At 39.8% G+C, this 24,901-nt stretch overlaps 5 protein-coding genes across 17 annotated transcripts in view; all 5 read left to right on the forward strand.

The window, feature by feature from the left end:
* Positions 1 to 7,734, forward strand: part of LOC135332127 (uncharacterized) — a 45,432-nt gene extending 37,698 nt beyond the window's left edge. For 4 of the 5 annotated variants that reach the window (XM_064527454.1, XM_064527455.1, XM_064527453.1 and 1 more), the window contains 2 exons: positions 6,983 to 7,170; positions 7,275 to 7,734. In XM_064527454.1, the coding sequence (XP_064383524.1) occupies positions 6,983 to 7,170; positions 7,275 to 7,571 (485 nt within the window). In that variant the 3' untranslated portion in view covers positions 7,572 to 7,734. Of the gene's footprint in view, positions 1 to 4,121; positions 4,189 to 4,244; positions 6,515 to 6,566; positions 6,796 to 6,982; positions 7,171 to 7,274 lie in introns of all 5 variants that reach the window. The other variant, XM_064527452.1, reaches the window with a different exon arrangement.
* The window catches only part of LOC135332128 (ankyrin repeat and KH domain-containing protein 1-like), a 49,784-nt gene that overhangs the window by 1,806 nt on the left and 23,077 nt on the right, over positions 1 to 24,901 (forward strand). For all 5 annotated transcript variants that reach the window (XM_064527460.1, XM_064527462.1, XM_064527459.1 and 2 more), the window contains 2 exons: positions 15,453 to 15,662; positions 15,734 to 15,880. In XM_064527460.1, the coding sequence (XP_064383530.1) occupies positions 15,453 to 15,662; positions 15,734 to 15,880 (357 nt within the window). The remainder of the gene's footprint in view (positions 1 to 15,452; positions 15,663 to 15,733; positions 15,881 to 24,901) is intronic.
* Positions 7,730 to 9,852, forward strand: LOC135332149 (uncharacterized). Of its 2 annotated transcripts, none has more exons than XM_064527497.1 (6): positions 7,730 to 7,882; positions 7,997 to 8,293; positions 8,359 to 8,544; positions 8,601 to 9,577; positions 9,636 to 9,686; positions 9,739 to 9,852. In XM_064527497.1, exons 1-4 carry the CDS (start codon positions 7,789 to 7,791, stop codon positions 8,717 to 8,719), a joined length of 696 nt encoding a protein of 231 aa, XP_064383567.1. In that variant the 5' UTR covers positions 7,730 to 7,788; the 3' UTR covers positions 8,720 to 9,577; positions 9,636 to 9,686; positions 9,739 to 9,852. The 2 variants fall into 2 exon arrangements, with proteins under 2 accessions (XP_064383567.1, XP_064383568.1); XM_064527498.1 differs by having other exon boundaries at positions 8,362 to 8,544.
* On the forward strand, positions 12,621 to 15,088 carry LOC135332148 (uncharacterized). 4 transcript variants are annotated; one of them, XM_064527495.1, is made up of 6 exons: positions 12,621 to 12,769; positions 12,834 to 13,127; positions 13,196 to 13,390; positions 13,447 to 14,173; positions 14,555 to 14,608; positions 14,656 to 15,088. In XM_064527495.1, exons 4-6 carry the CDS (start codon positions 14,129 to 14,131, stop codon positions 14,866 to 14,868), a joined length of 312 nt encoding a protein of 103 aa, XP_064383565.1. In that variant the 5' UTR covers positions 12,621 to 12,769; positions 12,834 to 13,127; positions 13,196 to 13,390; positions 13,447 to 14,128; the 3' UTR covers positions 14,869 to 15,088. The 4 variants fall into 4 exon arrangements, 2 of the variants coding, with proteins under 2 accessions (XP_064383565.1, XP_064383566.1); XM_064527496.1 differs by having other exon boundaries at positions 14,558 to 14,608; XR_010393117.1 differs by having other exon boundaries at positions 14,555 to 15,088.
* Positions 16,159 to 24,611, forward strand: LOC135332131 (uncharacterized). The gene is made up of 19 exons (XM_064527467.1): positions 16,159 to 16,203; positions 16,254 to 16,333; positions 16,559 to 16,938; positions 17,076 to 17,245; positions 17,413 to 17,517; positions 17,569 to 17,667; positions 17,719 to 17,817; positions 18,869 to 18,967; positions 19,028 to 19,126; positions 19,492 to 19,558; positions 19,622 to 21,903; positions 21,956 to 22,184; positions 22,368 to 22,543; positions 22,654 to 23,286; positions 23,338 to 23,629; positions 23,691 to 23,794; positions 23,903 to 23,957; positions 24,051 to 24,180; positions 24,421 to 24,611. The coding sequence occupies exons 2-14, from the start codon at positions 16,329 to 16,331 to the stop codon at positions 22,942 to 22,944; spliced, it is 4,101 nt and encodes a 1,366-aa protein (XP_064383537.1). The 5' UTR covers positions 16,159 to 16,203; positions 16,254 to 16,328; the 3' UTR covers positions 22,945 to 23,286; positions 23,338 to 23,629; positions 23,691 to 23,794; positions 23,903 to 23,957; positions 24,051 to 24,180; positions 24,421 to 24,611.

Here is a 24,901-nt window from a genome sequence, read left to right on the forward strand (position 1 = left end):
TCCGGTGCCAGTGGTGGATTTGAGCTGGACTGGATTGTTTCCGTGTGATCTGGGGTGGAGGGGAAGTGCCCTGGTCGTAACTATTGTATCCGTGGTGTTTCTGGTGTCCTACTTGTTCATCAGAGCTTGTTTGACTCGCTGGAATCCGCGGAGGATCATCAAACAGATAGTACATTGCACAGTCAAAGGTCAGTTGATTATAAATTACGTGTTTACTAGATCAGTAGCGAGGATTCTTACGTTAATAATTAATTTTGTATCCTTCCTGTTTAGAAAACGAGCGTAAAAGAGAAAGAGACAAGTTTGATGTCTCTCTTATAACATCTGTTTTGACTCCTGCTCTGAGTTTTTCTCTGGTGGTGTTTTTACACCATTTGCTGCTTCAGTGCGGAGATGTGGAGTCTAATCCAGGACCAGGAAGTGAGTCACAGCTTGTCACTAGTCCACTAATAATACAATCATGTCTTGTTTGCAGACATTGGTTATGAGAGAATGGTTTCTTGTGCTGAGAAGATTGTTGAGGGTCTTTCTAGAGATCCCAGGGGACTGGCTACCTCACTGTCGGCTAGGGGACTTATATCTGACACTATTATGAGGGAGATAATAGAAATTAAAGTGGACAAAGCTAAAAGACTCTACACAACTGTTTTAAATGTTGTAAAGCATTATCCAGAGAAGTACGATGATTTCCTAGCAATACTTAGAGAGCATGGAGAAGTGTACACGGATCTGTTGGAATTGCTTAAAATCAAAGGTATAATTATTGCTCTTCCATTGCACTAATATATAATAAGCAAGAGCTAAATATGAGCTCAGACATTACATGATTTCTTACAATGCTTGTAGCTCCAATGATGGGAGAAATTGTCAACATTTCAGGGCCAAGTACTTCACCAGATATTAGCTCCCCACCCACTTCTCTTGTCTCTAGGTCAACCGTGCATACAGACCCTCGAGGTGAGCATTTTATTTCTAATAAGCTGTTAATTATCTTGTTTGTTTGTTTCAGTAAATGCTCTTCACCGTCATAACGTAACCATAATAAAGCGTTATTTTGTGGATTTTGTATCAAATATTCGAAGTGGCTTAAGAACAAATAAAGTCATTGCTGAACACTTTTTGATGGCAATGAAAGATAACTACGATAGTAATATTCCTAATTTTGACAATACTGACGCAATCCTCACGTACTTAGTGAATAGTTTGGACTATAATAATTGTGAGCTACTGTACGAAATTGTTGAAACATATGGTGATAATGACATGAGAAAATCTATGAAGGAGTATAAACAGCACAAGGAATCGTATATGTTTGGTGCTCTACTCATAGACGTTGTAGCAATTAACAACATGCTTTCTGATGCTTTTGTTCGAGGCAGATCATCTACTTTATGTAAAAGGCAAAGCAAAGAGTATCGTAATCTTCTATCGATAGCGTTGAGTACGGACGTCAGCATAAGTAGTCTGAACTATGTAGAAAGTTGGTGGAAACGTTTGTCTTATTTTGGCCTGCCAAAAGTTGGTGTGATCTTGGACTCCATAGTGGCCGGTGGTGGTATTAGAGTAACACCCGAAGAACAAAGTTATAGTGCGGTAAGTGTATACAGACAAGTCTACTTAGATTCATGTATTTCACTACATCATGATAGCCTGTATTTCATAGCCTGTATTTCACTACATCATGATAGTCTGTATCGGAGAAGTTACTGGCAGAATGTCGCAGTGGGACAGCTGACATTGAAGTGGTGAGAGGCTACCTGGAGCAAGAAGACTGTGACGTCAATATCAGGGAAAATGATGACGTATGTAATATGATGTGTGTTATACTTGTTATGCCTCGGTGCGCGTGCGCAAGCGAGGTATAACAAGTATAGCGAGGTATACGGTAGTGTGTTTGTGTGTGTGTCTGGGTTATAATAGCTAGTAGTAGCTTTATGTTATGTAGCTTTGACACCTCCACCGATGCATCAGCACCCGCGGTGCTTTCATTTGTATAATGGCTCTTGTACTGTAGGACCAGTGGAGTCCATTGATGTGGGCTCTTGAGAACAAACACTTTGATATTGCTAAACTGCTCCTGCAATACAAGCCTCAAGTTCATATTTGGGACACGGTGGTAATCCTCTTACTATAATGGCAGGGTACAATGTAACATTGTGTGTGTACAGGGAGGGTTGTCTCCGTTGGTGCTGGCCAGTAGAGCAGGAGACCTGGAGATAGTGCAGGGAATAGTGGCACTGGGAGCAGAGATTAACCTGCCCACAAATGTGAGTGAGACAATACCTGCATTGTGTATTTGGTAGTAACTGTCCAACAGGGAAGAATGACTCCTCTGATGTACGCTGCTCAAAAGGGTCATGCCGAGGTGGTTACATTTCTATTGGAGAAGGGAGCATTTGTGGATTTCCCTAATGTGGTATGAACAACTCTTTTATTATACGGTAGTGTGTGCATGTGTGTGTGTGTGTGTGTGCATGTGTAGACTGCTACAGCTGCTCAATGATCAATGAAGTGCAAGTAAGAGTTTCTATATAGGCTTCTAGTCATGTTTTCTTAGATTTTAATTCATAATAATGCTTCGTTCTCAAAGTTTTGCTTACTTGGAATGCCATTACAGCCTTTTCAGAAGAGTGCGTAGTAAAACTTGTTTTTGGAGTGTTGCTACTCTACTTAGCAGTTAGCTCTGCACTAGAACGCTAGCAGTGAGAAGAGAGCTGCAAGGCTCTACTGTACTGATGCAGCAGGCATTAATTTTTGACTTTGTACTTTGTCATCCTTTCTAACAATCATGATTGATCATTTCCCACTCTTGTTTCCCTGTGATTAGCCTGATACAAACATCCACCGAGGCATCAGCACCTGCGGCGCTTTTATTTTTTTATAGATACATTCATACTGATAGTACCATATAGCGCGAAATTTTCGCTGATTTCGTGGATTAGCAATCCTACACAAAACTTAAGTCCACGAAAATGTTATCTGCTATAACGTGCAAAAGAATAAAGGCGTGGCTTCCGGTAAGCAGTCATTTCACGAACATTGTGCAACGAAAAGGCTATTCCACGAAATATAATGTACCTCGAAATTTTCGCGCTATTATGGTATACAACGAAGTGTAACTGATGTAGATCTATGTAGAACGATGTTAAAGTTCAGTTTAGCGTAAATTGGCCTTTGTGGCAGCTACATAGGTCCCTAATATGACTACTGTATAGAGGTTATTTCTAGGGGGCAAAATATTCGTGGAGGCCAAGTAATATTTAGCCAGTTTGTGGATATTATTTTCGTTGTTGCTGCTTGCACTGCAGGAAAAGGTAGGAAGGTCGCTTCATTCGTGGGTAAAATATTCGAGATTCAACCACAAAAACCATAAATATTTTAATTGTCCCCCCCTCCGAAAATTACCCGCTATATCAAACACCACTGTCCCATCCCTATAGCTATTTTATTGTCTGTCACACAGAATGGGTGGACTCCAGTCATGCAAGCCAGTCAGGAAGGTCATGTGGATGTGGTGAATATCTTACTAAAGTATGATGCAAAGGCTAATCATAAAAACAATGTAAGGAGACTTTAATAATTCAGAATGACTTGTGTATCATCTCAGACTTGTATGAATTGCAGGATGGGATGACTGCTCTATCTTTGGCTACCAGAAACAACCACTCCGATGTAGTGAAGGTTCTTGAAAGTGCCATGGTCCGTGACGAGCGAGTACAAGTATGCGTTTGTTTCAATATTAATTTTACCTGAGTGGGAGGGAGTGGGGCAGGGTTTTATGGATTTTTAGCTGCGAGGGGGGTCTGGGGGTCCTCCCCTTGACATTTTTTGAGGAATGGTTATCTGAGGTGCAATTTGGGTTTTTTGTGCTTCAAACCATACATTTTACTAGTCTAGTTCGAGATTGTAGACATTTTTAAGGAGAGAAGTCATACATTTTTATTATGACATCATTGATTTCTAGGGGGGGAATTTTGGCTGGGGATGGGAAATCCCAGCCCCCCCCACCACCTGTATGAAACCCTGTGGGGTCTTGCATTTCCTACATGTGTATGAGCACAATAATTTATGTATATCTGTATGATGATGTGATGATGTAATGTTGTACTAATTGCATGCAGGATATTGCAAACACCAATGTTGATGAAAGCCATTCCGACGACAGTGGTGAGGAAGACTCAGAACAAGGTAATCACATTTCAATAGTAATTTTGACTGAGTTTCAATACTGTTTTCTAATGCAGACAAATATCTTCAAAAATTCAATGAGCTTATGGAAGACACAGAACAAATTGATATGCAATATTTAAAACTGTACCTCATTGGTCTCCCGGGTGTTGGCAAAACTACTTTTCGAAAGCGTTTAACTCGATCCCTTGTCAATATATCATCTTTGCCTCTGAAGGACAGACAACATTATAGCACTCATTTAGCAGAATGCATACAAACACTTTGCATACTTCAAGACGAAGAACATTTGGACGTAGAAATTTCTGAAAGCCTGGATGATGAAATGAAAGCAATTTTCAAATACTTGCTGGGAAATACAGAAATGAAGGAACCTGCTCCCACTGACTCTAACTCCACTAAGGCAATTTCCTCTGAAGGTTCTCTTGATTCAAATACCAGTCAGGAATATGAAGGATCATCAACTCAGCTCGATTCCAGTCCAGTTGGTGAATCTAACGAAACAACAAAACCAACTGAAAAAGACGAAACTAAATCAAAGCTTTCCCGTGTGTTGGCAGAGATCAGAGGAGTTGTTGCTTCTGGAAACTATGCAGACTTTATTTTAAGACACAAGATTCTGCTCAATATTATAGATATCGGTGGACAGCCTGGATTTTTGGAGATGCTTCCCTTCATATGTGGTGGTCCAGGAATATTTTTTGTTTTCTTCCCTTTAGACAAAGAATTTGATAAACGATACCAAATATGCTATCAGCGTGATGAGGATAGAATAACACCGTACGAAGCAAACTATTCGATTCGAGAGACTATTGCCCAAATATTGTCTGGAATTAGCTACCACACATCTGAAATATTGCCCATAAACGACAAGTACAAACAATTTACAAGTGTTAAACCAACTATCACACTCATTGGTACTTTTAAAGATGAGCTTGAGCGTCAAATGGAAAAAGAGGTCAGAGACACCATGCAACAGCAAGTAAGCGGTTCTGAGGTGGTACAGCAGCAAAACACAGTTTCTGAGCAAGGGGCAACAAAAACAAGACAAAGATTAGAAGAGCTCCACAAATCGGTGAAGGAAACTACTTCAAAATCATATTTTAGTGATTTCGTAGTCCCAGCAAATGCACGTGAGAATAAAATATTCTTTGAAGTTGACAACTATGAAGGGGATGATAAGGATCTTGAACCAATTAGAGCTCATATTCGCAGCTGTCTTCGAGACAATAAGGGATCCATGAAAGTTCCCATTCGACCTGTTCAGCTATTGTTCAGTATCATTCTTAGAAAAGAGTACCAGATTGTGAAACTGGAAGATTGTATGAAGATTGGCAACGAGTTGAATATGGATGAGGATACTGTAGATTTTACTCTTTGGTATTTCAATCAGTTAGGAACTATTATTTATCGACCAGAGATTGGTGGATGGTTTAAGGACAATGTCATTTGTAGCCCACAAGTCATTTTCAACAGTATTAGTACGTTGATAATCGAGCCTCTACTGAAGCTTCACAGAAGTGAAGAACGTTTTGTGAAAAAGCATCACGACAATTGGGAAAAAGGACAGTTTTTACTCGAAACAATTAAAAAATCCCTACCCTCTTCAGGTGATGACTTAACAGTTATTCCTTTGGAAAACCTCATCATATTTCTGAAACATGTACATCTGATTTCATCCATCGAAGCAAAGGAGGTAAATATACGCGGTGAAACTTCGGTAGTTCGATATTTCATGCCTGCTATTCTAGATTGTGCTACTCAAGATGAATTGTTAACAGCACCCGTTCCAAATAATGTAACTCCAGTTTCACTGCTCTTGTTCTTCAAGTATGGTTCAAGTAAAGACGTTGCAGATTCTGTACCAATCGGCCTTTTCTGTGCTATGATTGCTAAGTTAGTTTCGGATGGAGATGAGGATATTTTTGGAGCCGAATGGAAACTTGTGGATTCACATGTTAAACGAAACATTGTTTCCTTTCATGTTGACGATTATAATCACGTTGTTACATTGGTCTCCCATGCTGGTTGCTATGAGATACGCGTTACAAGATCAAAAAATTCACCGATTGATCTGCACGACCTTTGTACTTATGTCTACACAACAATAATGGCTGTGCTGAAAGATCTGAACCATTTCGTTTGTCCCACCATTGGTTTCATTTGCCCTTGTGGTCAGCACCAAGATTCTACACTTAGAGTTCTCGACAACAGCTGTGTGATTGTAGTCCCAAAGAAAAAGAAAGAAATGGCCTTCTTCCGGTGCTTGAAAACGGAGGACACCGTCAGTCTTGTCGACCAGCAGTATCATCCCTGGATAACAAAGGTATGTTCATTGTTCAGAGTTTGGTAATTACTGTCTATTTCTATTTCTGTAGGAAAGTAACGGTAACAGAGAAGTTGTACTAAGAGCATTTCCATTTGAAGAGCCAGATGGTTTCTCATTCTCATGGTCTGGAAAGGGATCATTAAAGCAGCTCTCCACTACCACCAACGAGCTGTGCATCCAAGCAGCTGAATCAGGCGATTATTACAAGTGCTGTGTAAGCAAACAAACAAGAAAAGGGGAGACAGCCAGTTTCACTGTACACCACTTCATAAAAACAGGTATGAAATATACTGTTAACTAAATTGTAGAAGAGTTGCTGGTGCAAATGTTTTTGAGAGACAAACTGTTTTTCTCACACTGCTGTGGCTTTTTTAGTTAATTTGCTAATGTAATTAGTGTGCCTTCTCTTCCCTTAATGACCTTATGACCTTATGAAGCACCTAACTTAGTATGCTTTCTACTCAGATTGCCATGGATCAAGAAAGCACCAAATGTCTAGTACGATATCTGATGTCTCAGAGTCAACTGCTGATGGACCTTCCAGACCAAAGAAACAAAAGCTGACTGCTGCTACTGGAACTGAAAAAATGCTCAGTCCAACTGGAGAGGAAGTCGTAGCAAAACGTGACGATCATAGTCCTGTAAGTTGCCAAGTCAGTCTTATTCTGCGACCATTACACTCCTTCCCTGTGTTGCTGTTGTATACCATTATAGTTGGTCTCTGAGTCTCATGCATTAATTACCTTTTCACTCTCAGATGAATCAATGGATATTTTCAACTTCTTATGAAACAGTTCAGGAATTATTGTGGCCTGCTACGAGCAAATGGTACAACTTGGGAACTGCTCTCAAAGTAGACAGGAACAAACTGGCAAGTATCAAGAAATCCAACCCAAATAACTGCGAGGACTGCTTTAATGATATGCTTAAGAGCTGCTCAGAGACGAACACCAGTCTCACTTGGACTGATGTGTGTAAAGCCCTCAGGACATCAACAGTGGCTCGTAATGATGTGGCAGAGAAGATTGAGCAATATTTCGTACGAGACGAATAGCGATGATAGTGTTTTAAGTATAGAGGAAAGGTAGATAGAAGAAAAAGAATTATGGCTAAAACAGGAACTTTATGCAAAAACTTGGGCACATTACAGCATATTTAATTGTCACTAATTTTTGTGTATGCATGTGATGAATTTCATTAAAATATTAAATGAGGAAGTGGTTTAATTGGCCAGCTAGCTAGAGTCATAGATGTAAAAATAATAACTCTCAATGTCTCCTCTCAATGTCTCTCTGCTGGTTCTGGCATTCTGTTTGCTGCTTCAGTGTGGAGATGTCAAGCCCAATCCAGGACCAACAAGTACAAGTAAGAACTTTGCTTGCTCTAACCATAGGCACTAGGCATAGGCATAGGCATAGGCATAGGCATAGGCATATAGATATCTATGTGCTTATTGCATGTTGTCTGTTTGTATGATAGATGCAGGATATGAAGCAATGGTTGACTGTGCAGAAGAACTTGTGAGCTCCCTATCTACAGATCCAAAAGGATTTGCTATCTCTTTGTTTAGCAAGCGATTGATATCTCCTCACGTACTTGAGCAGACAAATGAGCTGAATGAAACTAACACTGAAAAGGCAGGAAGACCGTACACTGAAGTATTGAAAATAGTGCAGCGATGTCTTGAAGAATATAAGACCTTTGTTGGTAGACTTGAAGACCGAAAACATTGTAATGATATCGTTCAAAAACTTGGCCAAAAATACGCTCTTCACGGTAGGTCGGCCATTAATTCCAGCACAGTTAGTGTGGTAATCTCATTGTGGTACTCATCTTTCCAGTAGAGGAAGATGCCAGACGGAGAGAAGTTATTCCCCATGAAAGTGAAAATGGTGGTGCTATTGTTAGAAGTGATTCTCTCGCTACATCAGTCTTTAGCTCCCCACCCACTAGTCCAATGTCCCTCGCTTCTTCACTATCCTCTTCACTAACTGGAACTATATCTATGAGGTCTAGTGAGGAAAAAGGTAAGGATATTTTTGATATTAAACATTGTATACATGTTGTTAACTCTCATTTTCAGTATTGAATGCTCTTCGCAAGAGTAACTTGGTCAGTATGGAGCAATATTTCTCTGACTTCACTGCTAGGATTGCAAAACGTTTTACAGAAGATACTAGTACTCACAATATTGAGAAATAAGAAATGCTTTGAAATTCCATTATGGAGAAATGCCCCATAAAGATATTTGGGGTATTTTTAAGTATTTGATCGATAAGCAATACTGGGACTGCTTTAATAATTATGAGCATCTTTTATATCTAATTGATACATATGGCAATGGTGTCATGAAAAAAGAGAAAGAATTAAGGATTTCTAAATAGGAAAGAATCATTTTCGGTTGCAACTGAACTTCGAGAATATTTATCAGAAAAAAGACATCTACTTTCTTAAAATCTAGAAAATAAAGGACGACCAGCTACTAAACGTCGAAGAAGCAGTAAAGAATATCGTGACAAATTAGGAGTGAAATTAAACATGAACATAAGCGGAAAAACACTAAAATACATTGAGAACCTGTGGTCGAGATTATCATACTTGGGTTTGCCTAAGATTGGGGTAATTCTGGACAGTATCATTGATGGATCTATTCATATCTTTTGGACCATACTTCTTCCAATCATTGCTCTAAATTTTCGAAAGAAGGCTACGCAGCCTGGAGCAGCTGAGTTTTTTAAGAAGAATAGAATTGTTCAAGTAACCCTAAATGATGATTGCATTTATTAAGCTGAAGATTTAACTCCTTCAATTACAAATAAGCTGCCAACATCGGAATCTATTGAAGAAGAGCCAGCTGAGCTGAGTGGATCAGAGGACGAGCCGGGTGAAACACAGGATGATGAAACTGTAATAGTCGAACAATCTCTTGAGGAGGAGGAGTCTACAGTGAATGATGTAGCTGATGAAGTGAAGAGCAAAAAAAAGGATTCTGTAGAAAAAGACATCAGTGATGAGCCTGTGAAAAGTGAACCACCCGCTAAAGAAAAGAGTACTGGCATTGTGAGTGTCCTGATTATTGTGTATTAATTCCATCAACTTGTCTTTAAATTTCCTTTAGCTGTCTACATGGGCTAGAAAATTCAAAGAAAAACGCCTTTTTAAAAAGAAGGTAAGATGTATTTAATTAAGAACTTTTTTGCATCTCATATGTATATTGACAGACAATCTCGGATAAGTTACTGGCAGAATGTCGCAGTAAAAAAGCTGACATTGAAGTGGTGAGAGGCTACCTGGAGAGAGAAGACTGTGACGTCAATATCAGGGAAAATGATGACGTATGTAATAATATTATGGTGTTTGCCTCTATACTATAATGGCCCTTGACTTTAGTTCAAGTGGAGTCCATTGATGTGGGCTTGCAAGAACAAACACTTTGAGATAGGGAGGCTACTCCTGAAGTACCACCCTCAAGTTCATATTCAGGACAAGGTGTGTAGAAAACAAAATAACGTAGCTAGGTGGTATTGTGTATGTGTGTACAGAGAGGGTGGTCTCCATTGGTGATGGCCAGTAGAGCAGGAGACCTGGAAATAGTGCAGGGAATAGTGGCACTGGGAGCAGAGATTGACCTGCCCACAAAATGTGAGTGAGACAATTTTGTGTTGATAACTAATTGATGTGTGTGCAACAGTTAAAATGGACTCCTCTGATGTGGGCTGCTTAAGAGGGTCATGCAAAGATGGCTACATTTCTACTGGAGAAGGGAGCCTGATGAGGTATGAATAGTCAAACACCACTGTCTCCCCTATAGCTATCTTATTGTCTGTCACACAGAATGGGTGGACTCCAGTCATGCAAGCCAGTCAGGAAGGTCATGTGGACGTGATCAATATCCTGCTGACCACAACGCTAAAGTCAACCATCAGACTGAAGTAAGACCACCTAATACTAGCTGTAGCTAACTATACACAATTACTTTCAGACAACCTGGTGTGCTCTGATGGCGGCTGCTAAGAACATGCACAGTGATGCGGTGGACACACTTCTATAAAGAGAGGAGCTCAAGTGGACATACAGAGAGATGTGAGGATCAGAGAAAATTACCTACTCATAACGTAATTTCTTGTACCCTTTACAGGATGGATCCACCACACTGCATGTTGCAGTTTTCACTGCATATTTCTGGAACATGTACATCTGATTTCATCCATCGAAGCAAAGGAGGTATCTATTCGTGGTAAAACTTCAATAGTTTAATATTATTTCATGCCTGCTATTCTAGATTGTGCTACTCAAGATGAATTATTGACTACACCCGTTCCAAATAATGATACTCCAGTTTCACTGCTCTTGTTCTTCAAGTATGGTTCAAGTAAAGAGTTTGCAGATTCTGTACCTATTGGCCTTTTCTGTGCAATGATTGCTAAGTTAGTTTCAGATGGATATGAGAGTACTTTTGGAGCCGAATGGAAGCTTTTCGATTCACTTGTTAAACGAAACATTGTTTCCTTTCATGTTGGTGTTTGTGATCACATCGTTACATTGGTCTCCCATGCTGGTTGCTATGAGATACGCGTTACAAGATCAGTTAATGCACCGATCGATCTGCACGACCTTTGTACGTATGTCTACACAACAATAATGGCTGTGCTGAAAGATCTGAACCATTTCGTTTGTCCCACCATTGGTTTCATTTGCCCTTGTGGTCAGCACCAAGTTACAAGATTCCGAGTACTCGACAACAGCTGTGTGATTGTAGTCCCAAAGAAAAAGAAAGAAATGGCCTTCTTCCGGTGCTTGAAAACGGAGGACACCGTCAGTCTTGTTGATCAGCAGTATTATCATCCCTGGATAACAAAGGTACGTTCATTGTTCAGAGTTTGGTAATTACTGTCTATTTCTATTTCTGTAGGAAACTAACGGCAACAGAGAAGTTGTACTAAGAGCATTTCCATTTGATGAGCCAGATGGTTTCTCATTCTCGTGGTCTGGAAAGGGATCATTAAAGCAGCTCTCCACTACCACCAACGAGCTGCGTATCCAAGCAGCTGAATCAGGCGATTATTACAAGTGCTGTGTAAGCAAACAAACAACAAAAGGGGAGACAGCCAGTTTCACTGTACACCACTTCATAAGAACAGGTATAAATTGTACCGTTAACTAAATTGTATAAGAAATGCTGGTGCAAATGTTTCAGGAAGACAAAATGTTTTCTCACATTGCTGTGGCTTCTTTAGATTGAACTTATGCAATTAGTGTGCCTTCTCCTCCCTTAACTTAATGACCTTATAAAGCACCTAACTTAGTATGAGTCTTTCTACTCAGATTGCCATAAATCAAGAAAGCACCAAATGTCTAGTACGATATCTGATGTCTCAGAGTCAACTGCTGATGGACCTTCCAAAGCAAAGAAGCAAAAGCTGACTGCTGCTACTGGAACTGAAAATAAGCTCAGTCCTACTGGGGAGGAAGTCGTAGCAAAACGTGATGGTCATAGTCCTGTAAGTTACCAAGTCAGTCTTATTCTGCGACCATTACACTCCTTCCCTGTGTTGCTGTTGCATGCCATTATAGTTGGTCTCTGAATCTCATCCATTAATTTCCTTTTCACTCTCAGACGAATCAATGGATATTTTCAAATTATGAGATAGCTCATGAGCTATTGTGGCCTGCTAGGAGCGAATGGTACAACTTTGGAATTGCTCTGGAAGTAGACAAAAACACACTGAAAAGCATCCAGAAAACCCACCGAAGTAACTGCGATGACTGCTTCAATGATATGCTTAAGAGCTGCTCAGATACGAACCGCAGTATCACTTGGTCTGGTGTGTGTAAAGCCCTTAGGAGATCAACAGTGGCTCGTAATGATGTGGCAGAAAGTATTGAAGCATTTGTACGAAACGAATAATACCAAGCCTTCTTAGCGATAAACTGAAAAAGTTAGAAACCTTTATGGTAGAGACAGCTATTATAATACGGCTCAACACAAGAACTTTATGCTAGGATTTTTACGTTAGCTAGCTGACATGATGTAGCTAATTGTGTATGGCATGCAATGAACTCATTAAATATTAAATGAGGAAGTGGTTTAATTCTGAGCTAGTTACCAGCTAGTTCTGTGTGGGCCACAGCTGCTGTGTGCTGGGCGTAGAGAAGATTATTGAATGTCTCCTCTCAATGTCTCTCTGCTGGTTCTGGCATTCTGTTTGCTGCTTCAGTGTGGAGATATCAAGCCCAATCCAAGACCAACAAGTAAGAACTATGCTTGCTCTAAGTAATTAAGATTTAGTTGTCTCTGTTTGCATATGCATGGTAGATCCAGGTTATGAAGCAATGGTTGACTGTGGACAAGAAATTGTCAGGTCCCTATCTACAGATCCAACAGGATTTACTGTCTCTTTTGTTAGTAAGCGATTGGTATCTCCTATTATGCTCAGAGAGACAAATGAGCTGAATGAAACGAAAACTAAAAAAGCAAGCAGACTGCACACCGAAGTGTTAGAAAAAGTGGAGCAATATCCTGAAAAATACAACGAATTTGTTGATACACTCAAAGAGAAGAAAGAATGTGACACTGTTCTAAAACTTGGCCTCAAATACACTCTTCACGGTAGGTGGGTCATTGCTAGCATAGTTAGTGTGGTATACGTCATCTCATTGTGGTACTCATCTTTCCAGTAGAGGAAGATGCCAAACGTAGAGAAGTTATTACCCAAGAAAGCGAAAATGGTGGTGCTATTGTTAGAAGTGATTCTCTTGCAACATCAGACTTTAGCTCTCCACCCACCAGCCCAATGTCTATGTCATGGAGTTCTGCTTCTTCACCGTCTTCCTCGCTAACCGGGGGAAGTATGAAGCCTGTTAATGAAGGAGGTAAGGACACTTGTTATTGGCAACATAATGTGTATGTTGTTGGCTTTCATTTTCAGCATTGAATGCTCTTCGCAGTGCTAACTTAGTTGGTATGAGGCACCGAGGCACCATTTCTCTGTGTTCATCACAAATGTTAAGAAGGGATTATCTACCAGTGATGTTGAAGGATATAAAAGTACATTGAAAATTTATTATACAAATATGCCTGTGCTTGGAGATATTGAGAGTATTATTACTTACTTGGTAAACAAGAACTATTGGAACTATTTGAATTGTGAGCACCTTTTCTTGGTGATTGATACGTATGGAAATGATGCCTTAACAAAAGAGAAAAAAGAGTTTGAACAGAGGATTAAATCATATGCTGTTGCTACTAAACTTCAAGAGTATTTATCAGGAAGAAGAGATTTACTTTCTTATAAAAAAGAGGCTAGAGGTCGATCAAGTAACAAACACAGAAGAAGCAGCTCGGAGTATCGTGGCCAGTTATCTATGAAATTGGAGATAGATTAAGTCATTAAACGACATTGAAAAGTTGTGGTCAAGATTATTAGATGTTGGTTTACCCAAGATTGGAGTAGTTCTGCATGGACAGTATCATTGCTGGGTGTATCCATATCATTTGGACCATATTTCTTCCAAGCATTGCAATGGATTTTCGAAAAAAGGCTACGCAGCCGAGTTGGAGCAGCCGAGTTTTTAAGAATAATAAAATTGTTCAAGTGATCCTAAATAAGTATGCCTGACCCTGAGGCAGTGAAGCCTTCACTCTCCACCACTGAGGTTTGTGTGTTGTTGTTATGTGGTGTGGGTGACTCTGTGCTCTTTGAGCACCCTCACTACACTGTATCAAGGGCGAGGGCATGCAACAACTTGCGAGTAACTGAAGATTAATAGAAGATATTACTGTACTTGGCCGGTGGAAAAGTACAGTAATAATATCTTATATTAATAAAATTTTATACAGTACATAGTATATCCGGTCTGTGGCATTCGCACGTAGGGTTGATAGTCAGTTGCATTCCCTCTCTTTTTATGCGCCCTTGACTGTATGAGTGGTTGTGTACATCTCACTACACTGTATGAGTGCATGGTCCCTTGCAATTAAAACTATGATTTGTTTATTTTCCTTGTTTGCTTACCTTTTTATTTTTTCTATTTCAGCAGACGCCTCAAGCAAGCACTGAACAGAAATCAGAGGCCAAGAAATCCCCCAAAGTATCCTATTTTGTTATACGTAGCTTCACTTTCATCTTGTTATGCAGGACATTGAAAAAGAAGCAAAGATTATTGAGCTCTTACTGAGGGGATTTGCTAATAGAATGGACAATCCATCTAGCAATAAATATCGATATGAAGAGACCAACATCGCTGATGTCATTGGAGGGAAAGGAGTGAAATCATCTGAAGAAATTACTCACAAACTAGCAAAAGTGGCTATACCTGTTATCGAGATAAGAGGGACTTCATTCGTGTAGACCCTGATGACAAACTCTATGTATAGTTTAAATTGTTCTGTGACGAGTTACTAACTCTATAATTACTGACTGTATAGTTAGCGTCCTTTTCATATGTAGATCTCAATAGCATTTTAATAGCTGCAGTAATTTAATGTGCCAATAATTTAATTAAAGTAGATTATTGTTCTTCTTGTGTGATGTTTTTATCTTTATAAGTTTATTCATAATTATAATCTTGTCTTGTGACACAGTATTTACTTGAATGGGCGTTGCAAACTAGATCTAGTTACATATTAATTAAATGTCTAAAGAAAGTATGCATATGATGTCCTCTGGAAACAAGTCAGCTGTCACTATTGGTACTCTTGGTGATGATGAACCTCTACCAGAGCTATCAAAGATATTTCCCAGGCCAAGCTGGCAGCTACAAGCTTGTGTAGTGTCAGTACTGATAAACCCTCTCATGTATCGAGTGTACCAGATACTAGTAACCATTGGCTACATCCTCTGTCCTATTGGAACCAGTGGGTCCTTTTCAACCTCTGCATGTAAGTTACGAATTGATGCAAAGGGTTACTATTAATTCTGTGTTTCGAACCCAGATGCATCTAACTTTGTGATATGTCCGGTGCCAGTGGTGGATTTGAGCTGGACTGGATTGTTTCCGTGTAATCTGGGGTGGAGGGGAAGTGCCCTGGTCGTAGCTATTGTATCCGTGGTGTTTCTGGTGTCTTACTTGTTCATCAGAGCTTGCTTGACTCGCTGGAATCCACGGAGGATCATCAAACAGATAGTAAATTGCACAGTCAAAGGTCAGTTGATTGTTACGTGTTTAGCGAGGCCGCTCTTGTTGTGTTAATGATTTGTATCTTTCCTGTTATAGAAAACGAGCGTAAAAGAGAAAGAGACAAGTTTGATGTCTCTCTTATAACATCTATTTTGACTCCTGCTCTGAGTTTTTCTCTGGTGGTGTTTTCACACCATTTGCTGCTTCAGTGCGGAGATGTGGAGTCTAATCCAGGACCTGGAAGTGAGTCACAGCTTGTCACTAGTCGACTAATAATACATTGTTTGCAGACATTGGATATGAGAGAATGGTTTCTTGCGCTGAGAAGATTGTTGAGGGCCTTTCTAGAGATCCCAGGGGACTGGCTACCTCACTGTCGGCTAGGGGACTTATATCTGACACTATTATGATGGAGACATTGATACCTAAAGTGGACAAAGCTAGAAGACTCTTTACAACTGTTTTAGAGGCTGTTAAGCTTCATCCAGGGAGGTACGATGATTTCTTAGAGATACTTCGAGAGCATGGAGTGTACACGGATCTATTGGAAATGCTTGAAATCAAAGGTGTGATCACTACTCTTTCTTAATATTATACCAGAATTTATTTATATTAGAGAAAGGTGAAGCAACAACTGAAAGTGAACCTGTTCCTTCTGAGGAGGAAGTTGTAGCTAGACGTCAACATCTTAATGCTGTAAGTGTGCCATGTACAGTGCTTATTCTTTTGGTCACCATTGTCCTTAGCTGCATCATACTATGCTATAATAATACATAGTCTGTATCAGACACATAATAATAGGTATATGCATGGTTTTGGAAAATGCCCTTATACTAAATGGGGCACCTAACTGTATGAGACCAAATGTGGACGTTACAAGGCAAGGTAATAATGTAGTAACTAACAAGTCAATGTCCTCAGGCCAAACCATTTCATCTGCTACTGTCCCTCCCTTCAGATGAATAAAAAGATACATCAGAGTGATTTGAAACAAGTTTATGAGCTATTGCTTCCTGCTAGGACCATCTGGTTCAGCTTAGGAATTGCTCTCGGACTAAGCTCAAGCACACTGGCTGGCATTAAGGAAAACAATGTATTTAAACCTGATAAGTGCCTCATGAAGATGCTTGAGATCATCCTTGATACTAACACCAGTCTCACTTGGTCTGGTTTGTGTGAAGCCGTTAGGACACCATCAGTGGATCATAATGATGTGGCAGAAAGTATTGAAGCAATGATTCGTACAAAACAAAAAAGTCCAATCCTTCGTAACGATGGAAATTCTGAGGAAGGACTGAAAAGTGAGAGTGATGCTTATGGAAAAAACCATGTGTTGTAGTCTCTCCTCCCTCTCCCATTGTGTACCGAGGGGCATATAAATATCCTCCTAACACATCACATTACATGTTAATGGCTAACATTTTTCCATTCCATACAGTCCCTCCAGCTCAGCTTCCAGAACCAGAGTCCTCCCCAGAATACAACACGATGTTGACTATCTCGGAGAAGTTGCTGGCAGAATGTCGCAGTGAGACAGCTGACATTGAAGTGGTGAGAGGCTACCTGGAGCAAGAAAACTGTGACGTCAATATCAGGGATAATCATTGGGTATGTAATATGGTGCATGGCTATACTTGCGAGGTATACGGTAGTGTGTTTGTGTGTGTGTGTGCTATAATAGCTAGTAGTAGCTTTATGTTATGTAGCTTTGACACCTCCACCGATGCATCAGCACCCGCGGTGCTTTCATTTGTATAATGGCTCTTGTACTGTAGTTCCATGGCCAGTGGAGTCCATTGATGTGGGCTCTTGAGAACAAACACTTTGGTATTGCTAAACTGCTCCTGCAATACAAGCCTCAAGTTCGTATTCAGGACACGGTAATCCTCTTACTATAATGGCAGTGTACATGTAACATTGTGTGTGTACAGGTAGGGTGGTCTCCGTTGGTGATGGCCAGTAGAGCAGGAGACCTGGAGATAGTGCAGGGAATAGTGGCACTGGGAGCAGAGATTAACCTGCCCCAAAATGTGAGTGAGACATTACCTGCATTGTGTGTTATGGTAGTAACTGTCTAACAGAAAAAATGGACTCCTCTGATGTGGGCTGCTCTAGAGGGTCATGCAGAGGTGGCTAGATTTCTACTGGAGAAGGGAGCATTTGTGGATTTCCCTAATGAGGTATGAACAACTCTTTTTATTATACCTCGGTGCGCACGCGCAAGTGAGGTATACGGTAGTGTGTTTGTATGTGTGTGTGTGTGTGTGTGTGCGTATGTAGACTGCTACAGCTGCTCAATGATCAATGAAGTGTAAAGAGTTATATAGGCTTCCATAGTCATGTGTTCTTGGATTTTAATTCTTCATTCTCCAGTTATGCCTAGTTTTGCTTACTTGGAATGCCATTGCAGTTTTTTCAGAAGAGTGCGTAGTAAAACTTGTTTTTGGAGTGTTGCTACTCTACTTAGTAGTTAGCTCTGCACTAGAACGCTAGCAGTGAGAAGAGAGCTGCAATGCTCTACTGTACTGACGCAGCAGGCATTAATTTTTGACTTTGTACTTTGACAATCATGATTGATCATTTCCCACTTTTGTTTCCCTGTGATTAGCCTGATACAAACATCCACCGAGGCATCAGCACCTGCGGCGCTTTTATTTTTCCTATAGATACATTCATACTGATAGTACCGTATAGGGCGAAATTTTCGCTGATTTCATGGTTAGCAATCCTACACGAAAATTAAGTCCACGAAGATTGTTCATTAATTAGAATTATCTGCTATAACGTGCAAAAGATTAAAGGCGTGGCTTCTGGTAAACAGTCATTCCACGAACATTGTGCAACAAAAAAGGCTTCCACGAAATATATGTGCCTCGAAAATTTTGCGCTATTATGGTATACAACGAAGTGTAACTGATGTTAAAGTTCAGTTTAGCGGAAATTGATCTTTGTGGCAGCTACATAGGTCCCCAATATGACTACCGTATAGAGGTTATTTCTAGGGGGCAAAATATTCGTGGAGGCCAAGTAATATTTAGCCATTTTGTGAATAATTATTATTTTCGTGGTTGCTGCTTGCACTGCAGGAAAGGTAGGAAGGTCGCTTCATTTGTGGGTAAAATATTCGAGATTCAACCTTAAATATTTTAATTGTCCCCCTCTCCGAAAATTACCCGCTATATCAAACACCACTATCCCATCCCTATAGCTATTTTATTGTCTACCACACAGTATGGGTACACTCCAATCATGCAAGCCAGTCAGGAAGGTCATGTGGATGTGGTGAATATCTTACTAAAGTATGGTGCAAAGGCTAATCATAAAAGCAATGTAAGGAGACTATAATAATTCAGAATGACTTGTGTATCATCTCAGACTTATGAATTGCAGCATGGGATGACTGCTCTATCTTTGGCTACCAGAGACAACCACCCCGATGTAGTGAAGGTTCTTGAAAGTCCCATGGTCCGTGACGAGCGAGTACAAGCTGTATGCGTTTGTTCCAATATTAATTTTACCTGAGTGGGAGGGAGTGGGGCAGGTTTTAAGGGTCCTCCCCCGGAAAGATTTTTGAGGAATAGTTATCTGATGTGCAATTTGGGTTTTTTGTGCTTCAAACCATAGTCTAGTTCGAGATTGTAGACATTTTTAAGAAAAATCATATATTTTTATTATGACATCATTAATTTTCAGATTTCTAGGGGGGGGAATTTTGGCTGGGGATGGGAAATCCCAGGCCCCCCCCCCACCTGTATGAAACCCTGTGGGGTCTTGCATTTCCTACATGTACGAGCACAATAATTTATGTATATCTGTATGATGTAATGATGTAATGTTGTACTAATTGCATGCAGGATATTGCAAACACCAATGTTGATGAAAGCCATTCCAACGACAGTGGTGATGAAGACTCAGAACAAGGTAATCACATTTCAATAGTAATTTTGAAAATCAGCTGAGTTTCAATACTGTTTTCTAATGCAGACAAATATCTTCAAAGATTCAACGAGCTTATGGAAGACACAGAACAAATTGATATGCAATATTTGAAACTGTACCTCATTGGTCTCCCGGGTGTTGGCAAAACTACTTTTCGAAAGCGTTTAACTAAATCCCTTGTCAACATATCATCTTTACCTCTGGAGGACAGACAAAATTATAGCACTCATTTAGCAGAATGCATACAAACACTTTGCATACTTCAAGACGAAGAACATTTTGATGTAGAAATTTCTAAAAGCCTGGATGATGAAATGAAAGCAATTTTCAAATACTTGCTGGGAAATACAGAAATGAAGGAACCTGCTCCCACTGACTCTGACTCCACTCAGGCAATTCACTCTGAAGGTCCTCTTGATTCAAATACCAGTCAGGAATATGAAGGATCATCAACTCTGCTCGATTCCAGTCCAGTTGGTGAATCTAACAAAACAACAGAACCAACTGAAAAAGACGAAACTAAATCAAATCTTACCAGTGTGTTGGCAGAGATCAGAGGAGTTGTTGCTTCTGGAAACTATGCAGACTTTATTTTAAGACACAAGATTCTGCTCAATATTATTGATATCGGTGGACAGCCTGGATTTTTGGAGATGCTTCCCTTCATATGTGGTGGTCCTGGAATATTTTTTGTTTTTTTCCCTTTAGACAAAGAATTTGATGAACGATACCAAATATGCTATCAGCGTGATGAGGATAGAATAACACCATACGAAGCAAACTATTCGATTCGAGAGACTATTGCCCAAATATTGTCTGGAATTAGCTACCACACATCTGAAATATTGCCCATAAACGACAAGTACAAACAATTTACAAGTGTTAAACCAACTATCACACTCATTGGTACTTTTAAAGATGAGCTTGAGCGTCAAATGGAAAAAGAGATCAAAGACACCATGCAACAGCAAGTAAGCTGTTCTGAGGTGGTACAGCAACAAACCACAGTTTCTGAGCAAGTGGCAACAAAAACAAGACAAAGATTAGAAGAGCTGCACAAATCGGTGAAGGAAACTACTTCAAAATCATATTTTAGTGATTTCGTAGTCCCAGCAAATGCACGTGAAAATAAAATATTCTTTGAAGTTGACAACTATGAAGGGAGTGATAAGGATCTTGAACCAATTAGAGCTCATATTCGCAGCTGTCTTCGAGACAATAAGGGATCCATGAAAGTTCCCATTCGACCTGTTCAGCTATTGTTCAGTATCATTCTTAGAAAAGAGTACCAGATTGTGAAGCTGGAAGATTGTATGAAGATTGGCAACGAGTTGAATATGGATGAGGATACTGTAGATTTTACTCTTTGGTATTTCAACCAGTTAGGAACTATTATTTATCGACCAGAGATTGGTGGATGGTTTAAGGAAAATGTCATTTGTAGCCCACAAGTCATCTTCAACAGTATTAGTACGTTGATAATCGAGCCTCTACTGAAGCTTCACAGATGTGAAGAATGTTTTGCGGGAAAACATCATGACAATTGGATACAAAAAGGACAGTTTTTACTTAAAGCAATTGAAAAATCCCTACCCTCTTCTGGTGATGACTCAAAAGTTATTCCTTTAGAAAAACTTATCATATTTCTGGAACATGTACATCTGATTTCGCCTATCAAAGCAAAGGAGGTGTCTATACGCAGTGAAACTTCGGTAGTTCGATATTTCATGCCTGCTATTCTAGATTGTGCTACTCAAGAGGAATTGTTGACTGCACCCGTTCCAAATAATGATACTCCAGTTTCACTGCTCTTGTTCTTCAAGTATGGTTCAAGTAAAGACGTTGCAGATTCTGTACCTATTGGCCTTTTCTGTGCAATGATTGCTAAGTTAGTTTCGGATGGAGATGAGGATATTTTTGGAGCCGAATGGGAACTTGTGGATTCACATGTTAAACGAAACATTGTTTCCTTTCATGTTGACGATTATAATCACATCGTTACATTGGTCTCCCATGCTAGTTGCTATGAGATACGCGTTACAAGATCAGGATTACAGGATCAGGATGCACCGATCGATCTGCACGATCTTTGTACTTATGTCTACACAACAATAATGGCTGTGCTGAAAGATCTGAACCATTTCGTTTGTCCCACCATTGGTTTTATTTGCCCTTGTGGTCAGCACCAAGATACAAAATTCCGAGTACTCGACAACAGCTGTGTGATTGTAGTCCCAAAGAGAGATTCGCCCTTCTTCCGGTGCTTGAAAGCAAAGAAAAACTTCAGTCTTGTCAATCAACAGTATTATCATCCCTGGATAACAAAGGTACGTTCATTGTTCAAAGTTTGGTAATTACTGTCTATTTCTATTTCTGTAGAAAACTAACGGCAACAGAGAAGTTGTACTAAAAGTATTTCCACTTGATGACCCAGATGGTTTCTCATTCTCGTGGTCTGGAAAGGGATCACTAAAGCAGCTCTTCACTACCACTAACGAGCTGTGTATCCAAGCAACTGAATCAGGCGATTATTACAAGTGCTGTGTAAGCAAACAAACAACAAAAGGGGAGACAGCCAGTTTCACTGTACACCACTTCATCACAACAGGTATTAACTAAATTGTAGAAGAGTTGCCGGTGCAAATGTTTTTGAGAGACAAACTGTTTTTCTCACACTGCTGTGGCTTTTTTTAGTTAATTTGCTAATACAATTAGTGTGCCTTAATTCTCTTCCCTTAATGACCTTATGACCTTATAAAGCACCTAACTTAGTATGAGTCTTTCTACTCAGATTGCCATGGATCAAGAAAGCACCAAATGTCTAGTACGATATCTGATGTCTCAGAGTCAACTGCTGATGGACCTTCCAGACCAAAGAAGCAAAAGCTGACTGCTGCTACTGGAACTGAAAATAAGCTCAGTCCTACTGGGGAGGAAGTCGTAGCAAAACGTGATGGTCATAGTCCTGTAAGTTACTAAGTCAGTCTTATTCTGCGACCATTACATCTCCTTCGCTATGTTACTGTTGTATGTCATTGTCTCTGAGTCTCATCCATTATTAACCTTTTCACTCTCAGATGAATCAATGGATATTTTCAAATTATGAAATAGCTCATGATCTATTGTGGCCTGCTAGGAGCGAATGGTACAACTTGGGAATTGCTCTGGAAGTAGACCCAAACACACTGAAAAGTATCCAGAAAACCCACCGAAGTAACTGCGATGACTGCTTCAATGATATGCTTAAGAGTTGCTCAGAGACAAACCGCAGTCTCACTTGGTCTGGTGTGTGTAAAGCCCTTAAGAAACCATCAGTGGCTCGTAATGATGTGGCAGAAAGTATTGAAGCATTTGTACGAAACGAATAATACCGCGATAAACTAAAAGAAACTTTATAGAGGAACTTTTATGGTAGAGACAGCTGTTTAAAATACGGCTCAACACAAGAACTTTATGCTAGGATTTTTACGTTAGCTACATGTACATGTAGCTAACATGATTATAATTAATAATTTTGTGTATGGCATGCAATGAATCTCATTAAATATTAAATGAGGAAGTGGTTTAATTCTGAGCTAATAAACCAGCTAATTCTGTGGGGGCCAAAGTGAGGCGTAGAGTCGAATGTCTCCTCTCAATGTCTCTGCTGGTTCTGGCATTCTGTTTGCTGCTTCAGTGTGGAGATGTCAAGCCCAATCCAGGACCAACAAGTAAGATATAAGTTGTGCATACAGTATGAGACTCTCTGTTTCCATTGATAGATCCTGGGTATAAAGTAATGCTTTTTTGTGGAGAAGAGATCTAGATTGTGGAAGGTCTCTCCAGAAATCTGAAAGCTATAGCTCTACCATTGCTTGCTAAAGACTGGATGTATATGAGGAGACAATCGAGCTAAACGAAACTAAAGATAAAAGCGTGAAGACTCCACCTAAAAGTGTTGAAACTAGTGCAGCAATCTCCAAAAATAGTGTTAAAAAACCAATTAGCATGATGGAAATTCGAAGCATCGAGCAATGCGTTTGTACAATGGCAACTACTCCAGGGGCTCTGAAGGTACTTAGTATGTATGTATAGTCTACCACATTGAGTTGATCTTCTGCTTTTACTTGCTCAGCTATATCGAGAAAATGTCGTGTCGTCTACAATGCCAGCAACAACGAGCAAGACTCTAGTCAAGAACTGTATAGTGTTGATCGACTGCACTCGCTTCAAACAATGGTAAGCTCCTTTATACGAGAATCTATTGAACTGAGCAAACCAACTAATATTTGCTTTTTGAACTCTTGGTTCAGTGATTGATTGTATACCCTGACTTCTGTTGCGTAGATTTGAGGCACATTATTGGATTCCTCTAGGCCGCAAGAAGTCAAAGAAGACAGAGGTAAGAAAATTGTCGTGCACTAGTCATTAATTTAAAATGTCTGATTGATATTAGACCATTATTTTATGTGTTACAGTAAAAATTGTTTTGTAGGAATCGATTGAAGATTATGTGTTATCTGTTAAGAAGTCCAACCACGTTCAGAAGAAGCTTGCTGCCAGGAAATCCACCTCCAAGATTGACCCACACGTAGAGGAGCAGTTCCTCACTGGAAGACTTCTAGGTGAGTAGTGTACGTTGCCTCCCTTGAGTGTAAACACTGTCTTTAGTATGTATCTGTGTTGGCTTTTTACCACAATTTAGAGAAAGGGGGTGAGCTTTTGTTGAATGGTTCTTTAAAACTGTTGTCCTTTTCTAGCTGTGACAACATGTTACGTACGTTAGAAATACAGTTTAGTATAGTGTAGTAGTATCCAACCAACTATCCATTATCATAGATTATGTGTGTGTCCACTGTTTGCAGCGTGTGTGTCATCTCGACCAGGGCAGAGTGGCCGGTGTGATGGGTACATTCTAGAAGGCAAGGAGCTCGAGTTCTATCAGAGAAAACTCAAGTCCAAGAAGGGAAAATAAACTCTATCATGAAACTGTTTTCATTATGTCATCTTGTAATTTTCCTGATGTTGACATATATAAGTTTATTCATGAACGGGTGGTCTTGTGACATTGAATGGCCGTTGTAAACAATGCTCAGTACAGAGTTATAGATAAGTTGGAAAGAAGCGCAGCATGAGGTCCTCAGGAAAGAAGTCAGCTGTCAATATTGGTACCCTTGGTGATGATGAACCTCCACCAGAGCTATCAAAAAGTAATCCACGGAGGATCATCAAACAGATAGTAAATTGCCCCAAAGGTAGGTTGATTGTGTTTAGCTTATAAGGATTATTTTTTTGCATCAGTGAGTGATTATTTAAACTCAGACAAAGTAGCTATACGGCTATACG

This window comes from Halichondria panicea, chromosome 2 (genome assembly GCF_963675165.1).
Source record: "Halichondria panicea chromosome 2, odHalPani1.1, whole genome shotgun sequence".
Classification (NCBI taxonomy): Eukaryota; Metazoa; Porifera; class Demospongiae; order Suberitida; family Halichondriidae; genus Halichondria; species Halichondria panicea.